The sequence below is a fragment of the Myxocyprinus asiaticus genome, chromosome 28 (genome assembly GCF_019703515.2).
Source record: "Myxocyprinus asiaticus isolate MX2 ecotype Aquarium Trade chromosome 28, UBuf_Myxa_2, whole genome shotgun sequence".
NCBI lineage: Eukaryota > Metazoa > Chordata > Actinopteri > Cypriniformes > Catostomidae > Myxocyprinus > Myxocyprinus asiaticus.
Window position 1 is genome coordinate 1,153,933 of NC_059371.1, and position 20,523 is coordinate 1,174,455.

The following is a 20,523-nucleotide window of genomic DNA, read 5'->3' on the forward strand; positions in this document are numbered from 1 at the left end:
GTTTGATCCAATGAGTTTCCACAATTATATAAATATCTTTAGCTGAATGTAAATCATGTTATCTTGACTGATTATTCTTGTCAGGAGGAGTTGTGTAATCTATGCTGTAACTATTTTTGAAGCAAATTCTGTGGTGAAGAACCGGCGGCCCCAGCTACAACAGCCATCAGGATCTCACAGCTCTTATCTGGTGCTCAGGGGCCAAACACTGACTCTAGAGTGTATTCCTGAGGGCCTGTGAGTACTCACTGAACCAAAACACTTCTGCTTAATGCCCCCTCATTTTACATCAGTAATTCTGATTTTCTTATGCTATGTAATTATTTAAATCATTAGCTTAAACTAGGATTGGGGAAACAATGGCCCACAGGCCGGATCCGGCCCTCCACGTGGTTTAGTCCGGACTGTGGCCAATTTATCCTGAAAACTTTTTTTTTTTATTAGGTATTTCAATTATCTTCCATTGAGATGCAATATTTCCACAAATTGGGAATATTCCACCCAGTGTTACTAACTGGCCAATCTGGCAACCATGCATGCAAGTGCACTCTCTCTTTCCCCCGTTTGAAAAAAGGAAAATTGTGATAGGAAAAGTGTGATACGGCCACTCCATGTCCATTCTTGAGGCTGCTTGTGCTGTTTGGTTCTTCTAAGTCTGTGAGCAAACCTTCTCAATAATGAACTTTCATAAAACACAAATATAGATCTCTGCATCATTGGCATGTGGAGGGTTAAACATTGACTCATGAGCAAAAGCAAGCGAGACAGGAACATGTATTTTATTTGTGTAATTTAGAAATGTTGAAGCCCCTCGCACCGGTATGTGAATCAGACTCTTGGAGTAATCATTCATCATAGTCATGCAGCCTGTTTTATTCAGTGCTGAATGGGATGCCAAACCATAGGTGGATAAACCATTGATGAGGGAAGTACAGTAGAGATGGTGAAACAAACAATGAATAATTATACTCAGGCTTTATCAAGCTTTCCTAATGCCTAATAGAAATGTATCTACCTTTGTAGAGCAATATTTTGCAGAATAGTCCCATCAGTTACATATATACTTCAGAAAATTGTGCATCATGCATTAGAATGAGTACACAACTACTGTATTTCTGGGTTTAAAAGATACAAGAACCAATCAATACAGAACATTGTGTCTCAAAAGGAATACAATGTGGCCCCCCATGTACTACTTGAAACCCGATGTAGCCCCTGTCCCTAAAACTTTGCCCACCCTTGGCTTAATCAGACAATGAGCAAATTTGTCAGTGAGCACAAAACTAATATGTTTTGAAACCAGCTAGAGAGGTGAATGACTGATACTTGTCTTGATTGACATTATGTTACTACTCATCTTAAGTTGTCACCTACAGTCCAAGGGTAGCTATGAAGTGATTTCTTTGTTGTAATCAAGAGTATCAATTCAGAGTGAATAGATCAACAATAAAAAAGATTCCACACAGCAAGTCTAAGAATTACATTAAATTGAAGAATTAAACAATCATGAGGCTTTGCATGTTAATTGATTTTCAAATTGATTTGACTAAAAAATATAATCAAAAATAATAATTGTGACATAAATTCTGTGTGTCTGATTTTAGGCCAACTCCAGTTGTGCACTGGGAGAGGAAGGACAACCCCCGATTTCCAACCCGAGCAAAGAAGCTGAACTTCGACCGCTGGCTACAGATTCAGGATGTGTCTGAGATGGATGATGGAGAGTACGCATGCACTGCCAGGAACAGCCAGGGCTCCGTCACACACTACTACACCGTCACTGTCGAAGGTACCATGATATAATCCCAAAATGAACTGCTCTGTAGTTCATTTTAATTGAATTTAATTCACTTAATTCATGGGCTCAGATTTAATCCACTTTGCATTTTATTCTTTCTGGGATGCCCCATTGTTAAAGCTAAGATTGATTTATATCTGAAGTTGAAAAAGTTGATGTACACGTTATGTGTGAACTGTCCACATGCATATTTTGAGCATCATACTCAAAAAGACTTGAAGCTGTAATTGGTGCCAAAGGTGCTTCAACAAAGTATTGAGCAAAGGCTGTGAATACTTATGTACATGTGATTTTTTATTTTTTTATTTTTAATAAATTTGCAAAGATTTCAAACAAACTTCTTTCACATTGTCATTATGGGGTATTGTTTGTAGAATTTTGAGGAAAATAATTAATTTAATCCATTTTGGAATAAGGCTGTAACATAACAAAATATGGAAAAAGTGAAGCGCTGTGAATACTTTCCGGATGCACTGTACTGTATACAAAAACTATATACAGATCATCTCTCTGAATTAGATTCTAAATTACAGAAACAATGTACATCCATGCTTCTATCATAGTTTTTTATTATCTTTTAGTTGTTTCTAGCTTGCCAAATTTTCTAATATTCAGGCAAAGTGAATAAAAGTTCATGTAAAATATTGTATGTTTAGAGTATCTTCAGGATTTTTAAATGATGGTTTAATAGGGTGACCACCTGGTTATGGCTCTATTCAGAACTGCTGATGTGATTTTGCAGGACACATGGGAGGGAGAGAAATTACAATCATTACTGTGTAAATATTGAGGCATGGCCTGGCGAGACAGGGCATGGGGCGTGGCCTGGCGAGACAGGGCGTGGAGCAGGAAACCAGGGCGGAGCCAGTGGAAGGTGGAGCCATGAGAGGCTCAAGGGGCGGAGCCATGGAAGGTGGAGCCGTGAGAGGCTCGAGGGGTGAAACTGGAGAACTTGGAGACTGTAGAGTAGACGAAGGCTCGAATGGCCAGGTGGAGCCGGAGGCTCGGAGGACCAAGGCAGCGCCGGAGGTTCGGAGGACCAAGGCAGAGCTGGGGGATTGGATGACTGAGGCAGAGCCGGTGGGGCTGAGGACCAAGAGGGAGCCGTAGGGATGGAGGTCCCCAGAGAGCCAAGGAGGAGCCAGGTGACCGACAGACTAAGGAGGAGCTGGAGGGACATGGAACCCCGGTAAAGCCGATTGGCTGGAGGACCGCAGTGGAGCCAAGGGAACGTAGAGCCGAGGTGATGTCGAGGGATCGAAGGGCCAAGGCAGAGACCAGGGCTCGGAGGGTCTAGGCGGAGTCGGAGGGTCGGAAGTTCCCCTAGTCTGAGAGGTCACAGGGGGCGATGGTCGAGCCAGTGACTTGGGGGGAAACAGCTGATCAGGAGGACTCAGGGTGGGCGCAAGGGCGGGAACCAACTCCAGGTCTAATAGCAGGTCTAATAGCCCAGTGAGAGCTGGCTCTGGAATAGACGAGGCTTGCAACGCTGGCTCTGGGATGGATGAGGCTTGCAACGCTGGTTAGTTGGTCGTGGCAGGCGTGGGCATTGGCTCATTGACCGTGGCATGCATGGCTATTGGCTCGTGGACCAGAGGAGAGCCTGTGACATGGCATGGAGTAGACTGAAGCATGGCTGTGACATGGCATTGAGCAGACTCGGGCGTGGCTGTGACACGGCATGGAGCAGACTCGGGCGTGGCTGTGACACGGCATGGAGTAAACTCAGGATCCGGGGCAGAAGGTGGCGCAAGCTCGGCGACCATGACGTGGGACCCTGGCTCAGCAACCATGACGTGGAACCCTGGCTCGGCGACCATGATGGTGGACGGCTCTGACATGGCAGTCACTGTAGGAGTGCATAGTTCCTCATCAGCCACTCCTACAGTGAAAGATGAACCGCTCAGTTGCAGGGCTAAATCCATGTATTGAGCCAGACTGAGGTTAATCTGACCACCAGACATCATGGAGGAGACCGGCTCATTTAGCCCAAAACAGAAACAGTCTTTAAGGGCAATATCATTAAAGTCCACCATGTGACACAATCCACAAAGTCCACAACATAATCCTCGAGGGGAAGATTCCCCTGGTGGAGATGCAGAAGTGCAACTGCTGGCTTCATGTTGTTCAGTCGAGTATTCTGTAATGTTGCTTGCAATGACAGGCAGATGAAGACAATGTAGTGTGAAGAACCCAAATGCAGTTTAATTACAATGTGAAATCCAAACGTGAAACCAAAACAAAACAAACATAAACGATTTGACTTGACTTGACTTGACTATGTTACACAAAACAATACTCGACAAAGAACAATGGCAAACATGAGGGCTTAAATACATGGACATGGGCAAACACATGACAATGACAACCAATAACAAGACTAAACTAATAACAAGATAACAAGACTAATAAACTTTAACCAATGAAAACAAGACACATGAATAGGGGAAACACATGACAAGATCACATGAGGGAACAGGAAATCACATAATACAAAGACATGACTATAAAACAGGAACTAAACAAAAAAATAAAAGACATGAACACAAAACATGAACAAAAACATATTTAAACGTGACAGCTACCTGCTCAGGATGTGCTACCAGCAATAAAAACAGTGGTATGTAAAGCTAAAACATGGGTAGCACATGTCGGGAAGCATGGGAGAACAAGTCGGAATGTACTACAACAGCATGAAAAGTTTTAAAAACCTAGGTAGCACATCTTGTCAGCTAGATAATACCTATCAGGATGCGCTACCAGCATAACTATCAGATACTGCATGTGATATGGTGTGAGGCTGTACTTAGCCCTAACCCTACCCCTAACTCTAAACTTACATTTACAGTGCATCCGGAAAGTATTCACAGCACTTCACTTTTTCCACATTTTGTTATGTTACAGCCTTATTCCAAAATGGATTAAATTCATTATTTTCCTCAAAATTCTACAAACAATACCCCATAATGACAACGTGAAAGAAGTTTGTTTGAAATCTTTGCAAATTTATTAAAAATAAAAAACGGAAAAAAAATCACATGTACATAAGTATTCACAGCCTTTGTCATGACAATCAAAATTGAGCTCAGGCGCATCCTGTTTCCACTGATCATCCTTGAGAAGTTTCTACAACTTGATTGGAGTCCACCTGTGGTAAATTCAGTTGATTGGACATGATTTGGAAAGGCACACACCTGTCTATATAAGGTCCCACAGTTAACAGTGCATGTCAGAGCACAAACCAAGCCATGAAATCCAAGGAATTGTCTGTAGACCTCCGAGACAGGATTGTATTGAGGCACAGATCTAGGGAAGGGTACAGAAAAATGTCTGCAGCATTGACGGTCCCAATGAGCACAGTGGCCTCCATCATCCGTAAATGGAAGAAGTTTGGAACCACCAGGACTCTTCCTAGAGCTGGCCGCCTGGCCAAACTGAGCGATCGGGGGAGAAGGGCCTTAGTCAGGGAGGTGACCAAGAACCCGATGGTGACTCTGATAGAGCTCCAGCATTTCTCTGTGGAGAGAGGAGAATCTTCTAGAAGAACAACCATCTCTGCAGCACTCCACCAATCAGGCCTGTATGGTAGAGTGGCCAGATGGAAGCCACTCCTCAGTAAAAGGCACATGACAGCCCACCTGGAGTTTGCCAAAAGGCACCTGAAGGACTCTCAGACCATGAGAAACAAATTTCTCTGGTCTGATGAAACAAAGATTGAACTCTTTGGCCTGAATGGCAAGCGTCATATCTGGAGGAAACCAGGCACCGCTCATCACCTGGCCAATACCATCCCTACAGTGAAGCATGGTGGTGACAGCATCATGCTGTGGGGATGTTTTTCAGCAGCAGGAACTGGGAGACTAGTCCGGATTGAGGGAAAGATGAATGCAGCAATGTACAGAGACATCCTTGATGAAAACCTGCTCCAGAGTGCTCTGGACCTCAGACTGGGGCGAAGGTTCATCTTCCAACAGGACAACGACCCCAAGCACACAGCTAAGATAACAAAGAAGTGGCTACGGGACAACTCTGTGAATGTCCTTGAGTGGCCTAGCCAGAGCCCAGACTTGAACCCGATTGAACATCTCTGGAGAGATCTGAAAATGGCTGTGAACCGACGCTCCCCATCCAACCTGATGAAGCTTGAGAGGTCCTGCAAAGAAGAATGGGAGAAACTGCCCAAAAATAGGTGTGCCAAGCTTGTAGCATCATACTCAAAAAGACTTGAGGCTGTAATTGGTGCCAAAGGTGCTTCAACAAAGTATTGAGCAAAGGCTGTGAATACTTATGTACATGTGATTTTTTTTTTTCCGTTTTTTCTGTTTAATAAATTTGCAAAGATTTCAAACAAACTTCTTTCATGTTGTCATTATGGGGTATTGTTTGTAGAATTTTGAGGAAAATAATGAATTTAATCCATTTTGGAATAAGGCTGTAACATAACAAAATGTGGAAAAAGTGAAGCGCTGTGAATACTTTCCGGATGCACTGTACATTTATTTATTTAGCAGATGCTTTTATCCAAAGCATCTTACAAATGAGGAGAACAATAGAAGCAATTTATCCAACAAAAAGGGGCAGCAATATAATAAATGCTGTAATACAAGTCTCACATAACTTAGAGCAGTACACATAGCAAGGAAAGAAGATGACAGCAGTGTGTTAATATGAATGGGTTAAGTGTTCACGAAAATGATGTGTCTTTAGCTGATTTTTGAAAGAGCCTGAAGACACAGCCGCTCGGGTGGAATTAGGCAGGTCATTCCATCAGCGGGAAACAGTCAAGGTGAAGGTCCAGGACAGTGATTTTGTGCTTGTGTGAGATGACCACAAGTTCACCTGCAGAACACAGGCTTCTGGAGGGTACATAAGTCTGAAGTAGTGAGTTTAGATAGTGGGGTGCGGAGCCAGTGGTTATTCTGTAAACTATGCGATTATAGTGTTGCAATTATACCATTAGTAGCACATCCTGATAGGTAGCACATATTTACAGGACACCGGCATTCAGTTTACCCATGGCTTGAGTGACACAATCAAATTTTAACAGCAAGGGACCTATTCAGTCTAGTAAATAAAACGAGCTGAATATAACAGACTAGTTGTTAAAAATCACATTTATGCTAAAATAAATTTCCTTTAGTAGTGACTAGGTTATGCTCTTTTATTGACTATGCATATTACATGTGTTCTTACCAGATTCAGTGCATCTTAAACTAGTATTTTTTTGTTTGATCTGGCAGCTTTGAGCAGGGCCTTCTTGTTAATAACTGCTGAATATAGGGGAAATGTCATGTGAGGGGAGACGTTGGTGCTGTAATTTGTTCACTACGCTGTCAATCAGTCAATGTGATGCCCGCCTCTCATGCCCTCATCCTCACAGCATGTCTCTCAGATCGCTATGAATGGGACGAACTGCTGAAAATGGAGAAACTATTTGCACAGAAAACAGCTAACTGACACAAACAACCGGTCACATCCAAATTAAAATGAACTTAAGATGACTTGAGATTTGAAATGGTATGTCAGTGACACACTTTTTAGTGAGCACTTGTTCCTAAAGGAACAGATCCGCGCCATCACAAACCCTGTGTTGTTTATGAATGAGTAGATGACGGATGATCCAAACAACAAATGAACAAATGAAATATACATGAAATATGCTTGTTGCTGTATTCTTGTTTGTTTTTGAGGCAATTAAAAAATATTAATTATAAAATTATGCACACACTTGATGAGTTTTTGATTAGACTTGATTTAATAAATAGTGTTAATATCAACTTACAAAAATATAAGGATTTCATGCTTATTTACAGTGTAAGTTAAGAGGTATTTTATATGCCTTCCCATACAGAAATCCGATATATGGCAATTAACATATATAATGTTTTTTTTTGTTTGGATATGTACTGTATGTACATAGCCTATATAAATTTCATGATTATAAACTGATTTAAGGAAAAATATATGTTACATATAGAATAACAGCCATTTTCATATTTTGTTTTTATGTTGTTGCATTTATAAGAACAATATGTGACTTTTTATATTATATATTTTTATGCAGGCCTACTTTTTCATATCATATGTATGGGTTTAACCTGAAAGCTATTTAAATATTGACTGGAACTGAAATAAGAATTTATATTGTACTAAAAATCTCTTTACTAATTGTAAAAAAAACTTTTCAAAAGTCCACCACAAGCCACTGATATGTTCATACACCAATAGTTTATTTTTAATGTTTGCAGCTGCTCCATACTGGACCAAGAGACCTGAAGTCCACCTGTATGCCCCAGGAGAGACTGTGAGACTGGACTGTCATGCTGAGGGTATACCCACCCCAAACATCACATGGAGCATCAACGGTGTTCCCATTACAGGTGCATACAGGCCCATCTCATCATGAACAAACTCTCACTGATCCTACTAATCAGATGTTGTTGTTTATTACTGCTTTTTATTGGTTTTATAGACAAATAATAATCTTGCCTACATATTAATTTCTTTGCAAAGCAAATCTTTTAGATAGATGAGGTGCAGCAGATAGTGAAACATAACTGGGATCTCCTTCAATACTTTTTAAATAACATCACAGGATGCACCTCATGCTCCTCAAGTTGGTTTACAGAATGCCCAGTGTGTGTAGAGTTATGATCCATACAAAGGGCCTCATTCATGAAACTTTCATAAATACAGTACAGTATATGAGTAAATTGGGAGTAATTTGCATGCAAAATGGACCTTCCTGAAAACTTTCCTCCAGAATGCTGCGTACACCCCAGATTTATTAGTTAAATGTGTGGATGTTAGTGAATTCCAAACATTCATAAATAGGGCACGTGTTCACGCTCATTCACAATTTTTATAATCCACGCCCATGAATATACAATATAAGGAGGGCATCAGACATTCTTGTGAATGCGAATAGGATGCCTTTAACATATACGCAAAACAGTGATAAAAGAGGTTTTGAAATGAAGTGTATTCAAAGTGTAAAGCAAACACACTGGTGCAGTCTGGTGTGTGAGGACATGAGGAAATTACTGTCATCACATGTCCTTACTGTCATCAAAGGTTCTTTCATTAATTGAACAGTCCAAGAGGTCAATAAAGTGTAAAAATGTACCAGTTCACCACCATTGGTCCACCACCATCACCATATCTGGAGAAGGTCATTGACTGAAAAAAAGATTTGCAAGAGACAACAGTGTGCTGGGCTTTTTCTCCTTTTTTCCACCACATGTGTTTATTTATAGGTTTAACAGCCTTAACATAGGCCAGGGGTTTTCAAAGTCTTAAACAGTAAGTCTAAAACAACTAGACTGCCCCCTCCTGGCAAATTATTATTATTATTATTATTATTATTATTTTGAAGATTTATATACAGTGATGTGAAAAAGTATCCTCGGGGGCCACATGGGCCATACTAGAGGAGTGGGATTTACCCACTCCTTGGGTAAATCCCCACGGACCTCCCGTTCCCCAGCACGCTCATTTGCCCCCATCAAATTCCGAGATGAGACCTGCTCGCCTCACGGCAAGCTTAACGTGTCCTTCGGGGCTTGTGAGCAGGAAAAGTCCTAGATCGCTGCATCGGAGAGTGCGTTGTGGATGTCGGATGACGAGGACTTGACTGGGCTGCCACCTTCGGGTGTGCCCGCCCAGTCTGAGTCTGACACAGAGCTGACCGCCATGCTTGCCCGGGCCGCTGCGAGTGTCAGGTTGGACTGGAACCCTCCACCCACCCCTGAGCCCTCGCGGCTAGATGATTGGTTCCTGGGTTCGGAGCGCCGCTCAAAGCAATGCCTCCCCCACCCCCCACCCTCCAGTCCCTTGCTTCCCGGAAGTGCACGACGAGCTGACGAGGTCGTGGAGTGCACCTTTTTCTGCCCGAACCTGACTTCCCAGTTTGTCCGCTCTCACTACCCTCGATGGTTAGGCGGTCCACAGGTACGCGGAGATCCTTCAGGTGGATAAGGCAGTTGCGGTGCATCTCTGCCCGCAAAGTGCTGCCACCTGGCGGGATCATCTGGCGCTCCCCTCCAGGGCCTGTAGGACTACATTGTCTCTGGTGACTAAAGCCTGCAGTGCCGGGGGGCAGGCTGCCTCTGCCCTGCATGCCATCGCCCTCCTGCAAGTACACCAGGCCAAGGCACTGAAAGAGCTGCACGTGGGTAGTCCTGATCCCGATGTGATGCAGGAGCTGCGCTCGGCGACCAACCTCGCCCTCAGGGCGACGAAGGTAATGGCACGAGCACTCAGGCACGCGATGTCCACCTTGGTGGTCCAGGAGCGCCACCTGTGGCTGTGACGACAACAAGGCTCGCTTTCTCAATGCTCCCAGATCGGCCTATTCGGCAACACCGTCGAGGACTTTGCCAAGCAGTTCTCAGTGGTGAAGAAGCAGACTGAGGCTATACAGCACATCTTGCCCCTGCACAGCTCAAGATCCCGTCCCATAAAAAAAAAGAAAAAAAAAAAGAAAGTCCCTCCTCCCCCATCGCCGACCCCCACAATGCCGGGTACATGGAGCAAGGTAAGTGCTTCGAGGGCCCCCTCAGCACAGCCACGAGTTCGAGACAAAGCAAGGGTCCTCGACATGGCATTAAGGGAAGTGGGCGTCCGCATACTCAACTACCTCGACGACTGGCTGATTCTAGCACACAGGGACCTGGTGCTCAGGCACCTCAGCCGTCTAGGGCTTTAGGTCAACTGGGAAAAGAGCAAGCTCTCCCCAGTTCAGAGCATCTCTTTTCTTGGCATGGAGTTAGACTCGATCTCGATGATAGCACGCCTCACAAGCGAGTGCACGCAGTCGGTGCTGAACTGCCTGAAGTCATTCAGGTGGAAGACAGTGGTTCCACTGAAACACTTTCAGAGGCTCCTGGGGCATACAGCATCTTCAGCAACGGTCACGCCGCTCGGGTTGATGCATATGAGACCGCTTCAGCACTGGCTTCAGACTCGAGTCCCAAGATGGGCATGGCACTGTGGCACACATCGCGTGGCTATCATGCCACTCTGCTGCCACTTATTCATCCCTTGGACAGACCTTGCGTTTCTGCGGACAGAAGTCCCACTATGTCGCAACTCGCCCGCCATCTCCTCCTCTGGAGTCAGCAGTGGCTGAGGTCGCTGCGGGCCACTCATATCCATGGCAGGCAACGCTCAGCGGAGAGTGGAGTCTCCACCCCCAGGTGGTCCAGCTGATTTGGAGTCGAATTGGCAAAGCATAGGTAGATCTGTTTGCTTCCCGGGAATCCCGCTCTGGTATTCCCTGATGGGAGCCCCCCTCAGGACAGATTCACTGGAACACAGCTGGCCCCAGGGGATGTGCAAATATGCATTCCCCCAGTGAGCCTACTTGCATAGACCCTGTCCAAGGTCAGGGAGGACGAAGAACAGGTCACGCTTGTGGCACCATACTGGCCCACTCAGACTTGGTTCTCAGATCTCACACTCCTCGTGACAGCCCCTCCCTGGCAGATTCCCCTGAGGAAAGACCTCCTCTCTCAGGGACGGGGCACCATCTGACACCAGGGCCCAGACCTCTGGAACCTCCACGTCTGGCCCTTGGACGGGACGCGGAAGACCTAAGTGTCCTATCACTAGCAGTGTTAGACATGATCACTTAGGCCAGGGCTCCCTCTATGAGGCAGCTTTATGCCCTGAAGTGGCGTTTGTTCACGAGTTGGTGTTCTTCCAGAGGTGAAGACCCCCAGAGATGCGCAGTCGGGTCAGTGCTTTCCTTCCTGCAGGAGAGGCTGGAGGGGTGGCTGTCCCCTTCACCCTGAAGGTGTATGTGGCCGCCATAGCGGCACACCACGATGCAGTGGATGGTGAGTCCTTAGGGAAGCACAACCTGATCATCAGGTTCCTGAGAGGCATCCGGAGGCTGAATCCTCCTAGGCCATGCCTCGTTCCCTCATGGGATCTCTCCGTGGTCCTCCCGTTTGAGCCACTAGAGTCAGTCGAGCTGAGAGCCCTCTCTTTGAAGACGGCCCTCCTGATTGCGCTCACCTCCATTAAGGGGACTTGCAGGCGTTCTCTGTCAGTGATACTTGCCTGGAGTTCAGTCCGGTAGACTCTCACGTGGTCCTGAAACCTGCATCTCGCTTGGGAAGAGCCCTCTCTGCTCCCGGTCGCTGTGTTGTAGAGCTCCTCCCCTTCAAGGCAGGACCTACCACCGCGCCTCTTCCATGTGTGGCTGGTGAGCCCACGTGACATATGTTACCTCCCCTTCGGGCAGGATGTGGTCTCCGTGGGGTCTTTTCCCCCTGAAAGAATAGGAAAGGGAAAGAACACCTTCCCCGATGCATATAATAGCATTAGATGGCCCCAGCCAAATCTAATACTCTGTGGAGAGAAACATAGAGAGAAAAGGCCGCAGCTGGCGAAGACTGCTCCCATGCTAGTTACGTCACTTCCCCCCCTCTGGGATATGGGGAACTACATGACATCTTGTGGGGCGTTGGGGGAGGTTACGTGTGGACTGATGCACCTGCTATTACACACGCAGCATCTTGATTGCACCTGCATCAGCAGTTCAAGTAACATGGTCCAGCTGTTGTGGTGTTTTTCTATAGGGACCCCTAGAGTCACTACATTGACAGTGATAGTGTCCCTCTTGCCACAACACGATACTATCCGTTGAAATGGCCGGGACCTTGTCTCGGCTCCTCAGCACAAAACCTGAATGAGTGGTAGTGAGCCAGCTCCTTTTATACCCGTATGTCCGGGGGAGTGGCATGCAGATTCCACTTGCCAATTCTCATTGGCCTTTTCTCAAAGATTAGAGGTGTTTGGGGCTCCCAAGGGCGACCCCTAGTGTCACTACATCGACACAACGTCTCGTTCCCTCCATCAGGGAACGGAGGTTACAACAGTAACCGAGACGTTTTTATGACTTTACTATTATTCAAAAATGTGAAGAAAAAAAACATTATAATAAAGAATGAGTAAGTGTTTCAAAACTTTTGACCGGTAGTGTATATATATATATATATATATACATTACTGTGCAAAAGTCTTTTTCACAAAAACATTTGTCTTAAGATGGTTAATTTATATATTCTGCTTTTAGTGTATCAGTAGGAAATATCAATTATAGATTTCAATATTCCCTTTGCAAATAGAATGGAATAGAAGAAGAACAAGGGGCCTTACAACAGATGACAGGCCCCCCAGAGCCCAGATCTCAACATCATTGAGTCAGTCTGGGATTACATGAAGAGACAGAAGCAACTTAGACAGCCTAAATAGATAGAAGAACTGTGGCAAGTTCTCCAAGAAGCTTGGAAAATCCTTTCTGCCAACAGTCAAGAAAAACAGTGTCCAGGTGTATCTGGAGAATTGGTGCTGTTTTGAAGGCAAAGGCCCATTTGGTGGACACACCAAATATTGATTTAGCCTTTTTATGTTTACTGGAATTTGTATGACATTAATTGATAAATGAAATGTATTTATGGCATTATTTTTGAAGACATTTTTCCCCAAATGCCTAAAACCTGTGTATATATATATATATATATATATATATATATATATATATATGTGTGTGTGTTATTGAAGCAAAAAAGTTGTCCAACACCTATATCTTCCATGTGAAAAACGAACTGCCCTCTTAAACTGAACAGCTGGTTGTGCCACATTTAGCTGCAACAACTGCAAGCAAATGCTTCCAATAACTGGAGATCAGTCTTTCACAACGCTGTGGTGGAATTTTGGACCACTCTTCTTTGCATAACTGCTTTTGTTCAGCCACACTGGAGGGTTTTCAAGCATGAACTGCCCGTTTAAGGTCCTGCCACAGCATCTCAATCGGGTTCAAGTCAGGACTTTGATTAGGCCACTCCAAAACGTAAATTTAGCTTATTTTGAGCCATTCAGAGGTGGACTTACTCCTATGCTTTGGATCATTGTCTTGCTGAATAATCCAGTTGCGCTTGAGCTTCAACTCACGGACTGATGACCGGACATTCTTCTTTAGGATTTTCTGGTAGAGAGCAGAATTCATGTTTCCCTAAATTATTTGCAAGTGGCCCTGGCCCTGAAGCAGCAAAGCATCCCCACACCATCACACTACCACCACCATGCTTGACCGTATGTATGATGTTCTTTTTGTGGAATTCTGTGTTTGATTTACACCAGATGTAATGGGACCCCTGTCTTTTAAACAGTTCCATTTTCGACTCATCAGTCCATAGAACATTCTCCCAAAAGGTTTGAGAATCATCAAAGTGTGTTTTGGCAAAATTCAGATGAGCCTTAATGTTATATACTGGGTTAGCAGTGGTTTTTGCCTCGCCACTCTTCCATGGATGCCATTTTTGGCCATTGTCTTTCTGATGGTGCAGTCATGAACAGTGACCTTTATTGATATGAGAGAGGCCTGCAGTTCCGTGGATGTTGTCCTTGGCTTTTTTGTGACTTGCTGGATGAGTTGTTATTGGATATCTTTTTTGCTTCAATAAATAACATAATTTAAAAACTGTATTTTGTGTTTACTCAGATGTCAAAAATATCTTTCTTCCACTAAAGCAGCAGTACATTCTCCCCACTAATTTGAAGTTTTATCAGGTATTATCCTCTAGTGTTATATTATAAAAATTCAAATATATCAGACATTGGAGCAATCCACCAATGATGAGGCAGAATATCTGAAGGAATGAACAGAAGCAGAGCTAGACATATATATATATATATGGAATTATAGTAGATTCTCGAGTGCACAGGACACATTTTGAGCACACACATGCACTCTCTGAGTGAGAGCAACAAAATTTCAACATGCTCTGGCAAGTTTGTAAACCGTGGACATAGACCATCATGTGTTATCAAAATTTTAAAGCTCAATTAAAATAATGAAATTGTCAAACCAGTCCCATTAGTCCTGTTTTTTTCTTCTTCTAGAACAGTGGTTCTCAACCTTTTTTTGATGAACGTCCCCCTACTTCATGCATTGCATAATATTAAAGTTTTACTAATAAATTCAGCAGGCTTACACATCATGTGAGACCAAACCTTACGTTTCTTGAATTCAAGCAGATAGAGGGTTATGTCTGGGGCCTATAAAATGAAAATGCGATGACGAAAACTTATAATAAAAGTGGTATTGTTAATATATTTTACACTTGCCTTTTTGAACATTTTAATTTATTCAGTAATTATTTATTTTTATAGTTTTAACAGTGGTATTTGTAACAAGATCAGAGTAAACACATGGAAGCATGGATCTTCTTCACTTACCATGGTTAGATGTAACTGGATTTCTATAAAATTATGGCATTTTTGTAATTATATATAGTAGGCCTACTCTAAACACATGTAAAAACAATAAATACAAAATATAAACATAAGTTGTATAAAAAATTATTTATATTCCCTCATTCCCCTAATGTAGCCTATATGACACATTTAATAGAGCTGAAGTAGTAATATGATAATATTTATTATGAATCTTTTTCTGCCCAAAGTACAGTTAATGTTACTATAGTAAATTCAAGGGTGGTGATGTAAAAGTCTGTGCCGAATTCAAATGGTTTCCACTTCTCACTGATTCTCGTAAAGCTGTGAGTTTAAGAGCTCAAGCTTTAAGAGCTTTGTGCTCGCGCTGCTCTGTCCATTGAGCCGTATCCATCTACAGAGCCATACAGGTGCATTAGCCGAGGTTGTGGCTCCGCTTGTCTGTTTGACACTGCTAAACCAGATAATTCAGATGCATCGCTAGACTTCAAAATCAGATGAACCACGGTACAAATGCGTACCAACCCGTATAATTGAGAACCAACTGATATACTCCAAGTCTAGATAAACGTTTTAATGCAAAGAGGAGCTTGACGATAGATTTGATTATTATGATTGATAAACGGCCCCCATTTGTAAGCTAAAGCTTAACTTAATAATTTGCTCTCAGCGCCCCCTGGTATACTTTGAAAGCCCCTGTTGAGAACCCCTGTTCTAGAAAATCAAACACAAACGGCGCATAAACTCCTATGACCATTTCGCCCCATGCCAAGCACTTCTGCTGAAAAAACGAGACAAAATGTATGAAGCAGAGTCATGAATAAACTATAACCTACTTAGAAATAAACCCAAGCAAAGAAACATGTTCGATTTAGTAGCTATATGTTAAAAAAAGATGGCAAAACAAGAACCCATTTTCATTACTAATTTATGTTGTTTATTAAAGTTACTTTCTCTCATTCAGTTATTCATTTTTTTAATTAATTATTACATTTTCAATTCACTTCAAGTTACTATAATATAAAAACTTTTATGGAAACGAGAATTTACACCAGAAGGGTTTTACTAATGATTTACATAAAAATTGTATTCTGCTCGTGTTTCCTGAATGAGACCCAAAAAGTGGTGACTTTGAAGAAAAAAATAATAATTTTGGTCACTACATACTAAAAATACTTCCATTTCTGTTAATTCATTGTTTTGATGACGTTATTATTGTTCTGAAATGTGGAAAATAGTAAATAATAAAGGAGTCTAAACTTGTGACTGGTACCTGGCGTGGTTCCATTGATGTCCTAGTAGTGTGCTTCCGCTCATGTTCCTGGTCTGTGTGTCATAGGGACCGATCTGGACCCGAGACGGCGTGTGAGCTCTGGCAGTCTGATTCTCACAGACGTTCAGTACAGTGACACAGCAGTCTATCAGTGTGAAGCCTCCAATAAACACGGCAACATCCTCATCAACACTCACGTCCATGTCGTCGGTGAGCATTCTTCACTCACATATTTGTTCTTTTTCAGTCAAGCAATACAGGTCTAAATGGGGTCTAAGACGTTTTGTGATCAGAACACAAAAACCACATACGAATGTGGTCACAAACGCATATGAACAGATCACATTTGAGGTATAAATGCTAATCCATCCTGTATGTGTCCCGGCAGCAGAGAACCTCAACCCCTCACCTGTCAATCAACCGCTGTGCTAAAACAAGAGTTTAAACTTTGCCTGTTATGAGCAGTTTTAAAAGGAAATAACCGTCCGATTGGAAAATTAAAAAAGCAGATGTACTGTATACACAAGCACGAGAACTTCATAAATCTTATTCAGTGTGTGAATTTATGAGAAGCGCAAACATCTGAAGCTTCTTTAAAGGGATAGTTCAACCAAAAATAGAAATTCTCTCATCATTTACTCACCCTCATGCCATCCCAGATGTGTTTGCCTTTCTTTCTTCTGCAGAACACAAATGAAGATTTTTCAAAGAATATTTCAGCTCTGTAGGTCCATACAATGCAAGTTAACTCATAAGATCCAAAAAGCACACAAGGCAGCATAAAAGTAATCCATAAGACTCCAGTGGTTAAATCCATGTCATAAGAAGCAATATGAAAAGTGTGGGTGAGGAACAGAACAATATTTAAGTCTTTTTTTTTTTTTTACTATAAATCTCTACCTTTATCCAGCCCCAACCAGAAGGTGACTGAATGTGAAAGTGAAAGTCACTTCCAAACCAGAATGTGGTGATTTACAGTAAAGTGAAAGAAAGTGGAGATTTAAAATAAAAAGGATTTAAATATTAATCTGTTTCTCAACCACACCTATCATATCACTTCAGGAGACATTAATTTAACCACTGGAGTTGAATGGATCTGCTGCATCAGCTGCATCTCCATTTTATTTTGAGCTTTCTTTGCCTTTTCTGACTTTTGTGCGGCTTTTTATCACGCAGTAACCAGTATTTGATGTAACGTGTTACAAACTGTAATCTGTGTACATTTTGTGGTAACACAGTAATGTAATGCGTTAAAATTAAGTAATCTGAATAAAGTTACAGACATGAATAAAATTACGTTACATGGATTACACATTTATTGCTAAGACAATAATATTAATTAAGTAGAATACATTTGAAAATGTATTACGTTCCTATGATAGTACTTTTATGTGTGTTGCTGTGTCAGGAATGAGCATGCGCTCTAACAAACCACCATGGCATATAGAGGACACATATGGAGGGAACGGCAGATGAGTGAATGGCATTACTATAGACGCAGCGGAGTGTAGTTGTTAATTTAAATTGAAAAATGTTGCTAAGCAAACGTCTCTTTTATGTTCTTTATGTACTGTACACAATAAAACACAAACACAATGCTATAGCGTTACAGATGCACAAGTGATAAAGGATACTCAATTCGTGCGAGCACAAGCAGGGAATAAGCAGGGTAGAAATAATCCACTTTCTGTAAAGTTGTGTAAACACACACATGCTGCACATGTACACACACAAACAGACATACTGTACAGGCACACATACATGATGCAACACACAAAGCAAACCTGTATATGCACACCGAAATGAAATAAACAAGCATTCAAATACACAATGGTTTTACTATCAAAGCTGTTAGCAAATGTGTTTTCAGAAATGTTTCTGGTTCATTAGAATTCTTTTTTTGTCTTTCACACCAACACGAACACAGGTAAACAAGCATACTGTACACATACATGCCATACACAGCTAAGAAGGTTGTAGATAGCGGACACACACACACACACACACATACCTGAATATACTACTACAGCATATCTGAGATAAGAACGTTAATTTGCTTTTTTTAAATGCATTGGATCTCTTTAGCCAAGTTGCTGTCTTTGTCATATTGCTGTAATTTTGTTAATGTTTTCAGTCAATATTAAAGTACTTAAAGAGCTATTAGTGTCACATTCGTTTATTTCACAGGTTTGATTGGTTTTAGAAAGTAACTTCAAAGTAAAGTAATTAGTAATTTGGTTACTTTCCCCATTAAATAATCAGTAAAGTAATCCGATTACAATTTTAGAGAAGTAATCAGTAATCAGTAGTGGATTAATTTTTTGAAAGTAACTTACCCAAAACTGGCAGTAACACACTGACAGAGTGACTGATGTATGTCGTCATAAAATAGAGATCCTGCCCCTGAATTCCAACCACAAGTGGTCACAGGAGACACATTTAAGTGACCAGGTGTAAACAGTGATGTGTTGCACACGACCACATATGATCAGATCACCCGTGACCCAAGACGCATCTTAAAACCAGGTGTAAACAGGGTCTTAATAGTTCTCCGTACCTGTATTGCAAAAAAAAAAAAAAGTTCAGGATTTGAACCCTATTCCTAGAAAGTGCTGAAAACAACAAAAACATTCAGTTTGTGCTGTCTGAAATCTCTGTTTGCTGCTTCTTTCTGTTTTATATCAATAATGGTTGTGCTTTACCTGTCATCTCTCAGAACTGCCTCCTCAGATACTGACGGCAGACGGACTCGTGTACAGAACAATGTCTGGTCAAACCGTTCTGCTGGAGTGCAGAACATTCGGTTCCCCCAGACCCAAAGTGGACTGGTGAGACTCTTATTACAGTTTTTCATGTATTCTAAAGAAATGTGTGCTGTAGTATATTCCCTGGATACACTTACTCAAAATATACCTATTTTGTAAGGTGTAAAGGAAGTAATGCCAGAGTGTGCATAGTGAATGTTATGAAACAAATATGTAGTGTTTTATATTGCAAAAAAATATTTTACCTGTAACTTTTAAATTAATATACCACAACATTAAAACCACCTGCCTAATATTGTGTAGGTCCCCCTCGTGCCACCAAAACAGTACTAACCCGCATCTCAGAATAACATTCTGAGATACTAATCTTCTCACTACAATTGTACAGCGCAGTTATCTGAGTTACCGTAGACTTTGTCAGTTCAAACCAGTCTGGTCATTCTCTGTTGACCTCTCTCATCAACAAGGCATTTCCATCCACAGAACTGCCGCTCACTGGAAGTTTTTTTGGCACCATTCTGAGTAAAGTCTAGAGACCGTTGTGTGTGAAAATCCCAGGAGATCTACAGTTACAGAAATATTTAAACCAGCCCGTCTGGCACCAACAATCATCAATGCAATTATCTAATCAGCCAATTGTGTGGCAGCAGTGCAGTGCATAAAATTCAGTTAATGTTCACATCAATCATCAGAATGGGGAAAAATGTGATCTCAGTGATTTGAAGCGTGGCATGATTGTTGGTGCCAGATGGGCTGGTTTGAGTATTTCTGTAACCGCTGATCTCCTGGGATTTTCACACACAACAGTCTCTAGAATTTACTCAGAATGGTGCCAAAAACAAAAAACATCTAGTGAGCAGCAGTTCTGTGGATGGAAATGCCTTGTTGATTAGAGAGGTCAACAGAGAATGGCCAGACTGGTTTGAATTGACAAAGTCTACAGTAACTCAGATAACCGCTCTGTACAATTGTGGTGAGAAGAATAGTATCTCAGAATGTTATTCATGAGGGGGACCTTCACAATATTAGGCAGGTGGTTTTAATGTTGTGGCTGATCAATGTATTAATTCATAAACTTAAAATGTAGGGTTTGGAGGAGCTAATTGCCGAGGTGAATGTGAACATCGAAAAACACAGAAACAGAAAACCAAAAAGCACCATAATATTACCATGGTTCTTTGGACATTTAACATATCAAACAGTGTTCATTACTGTATGTTATGCAAATGGACTATTGTTCCATGTTGCACTGTCAGAAAATAATTAGCAAAAATTGTACCATATTGTACTTTAATTTGACTGGATCTGTTCTGTTAACCCTGCAGGGTTTGATTCACTCCTCTGTCCATGCATGGATGGGTGGAGGGTTTGCCCAGAACAGAACTATAGGCTACGTTTTCATAAATCGATGAAAGTATTTATTTGACAGAAGTGATCCTGAC

General features: G+C 42.1%; 1 protein-coding gene across 2 annotated transcripts in view; it reads left to right on the forward strand.

The window, feature by feature from the left end:
- Positions 1 to 20,523, forward strand: part of l1camb (L1 cell adhesion molecule, paralog b) — a 118,489-nt gene that overhangs the window by 61,429 nt on the left and 36,537 nt on the right. For both annotated transcript variants that reach the window (XM_051660409.1, XM_051660408.1), the window contains 5 exons: positions 123 to 237; positions 1,605 to 1,789; positions 8,047 to 8,178; positions 16,383 to 16,526; positions 19,033 to 19,144. In XM_051660409.1, coding sequence (XP_051516369.1) covers positions 123 to 237; positions 1,605 to 1,789; positions 8,047 to 8,178; positions 16,383 to 16,526; positions 19,033 to 19,144 — 688 coding nt within the window. The remainder of the gene's footprint in view (positions 1 to 122; positions 238 to 1,604; positions 1,790 to 8,046; positions 8,179 to 16,382; positions 16,527 to 19,032; positions 19,145 to 20,523) is intronic.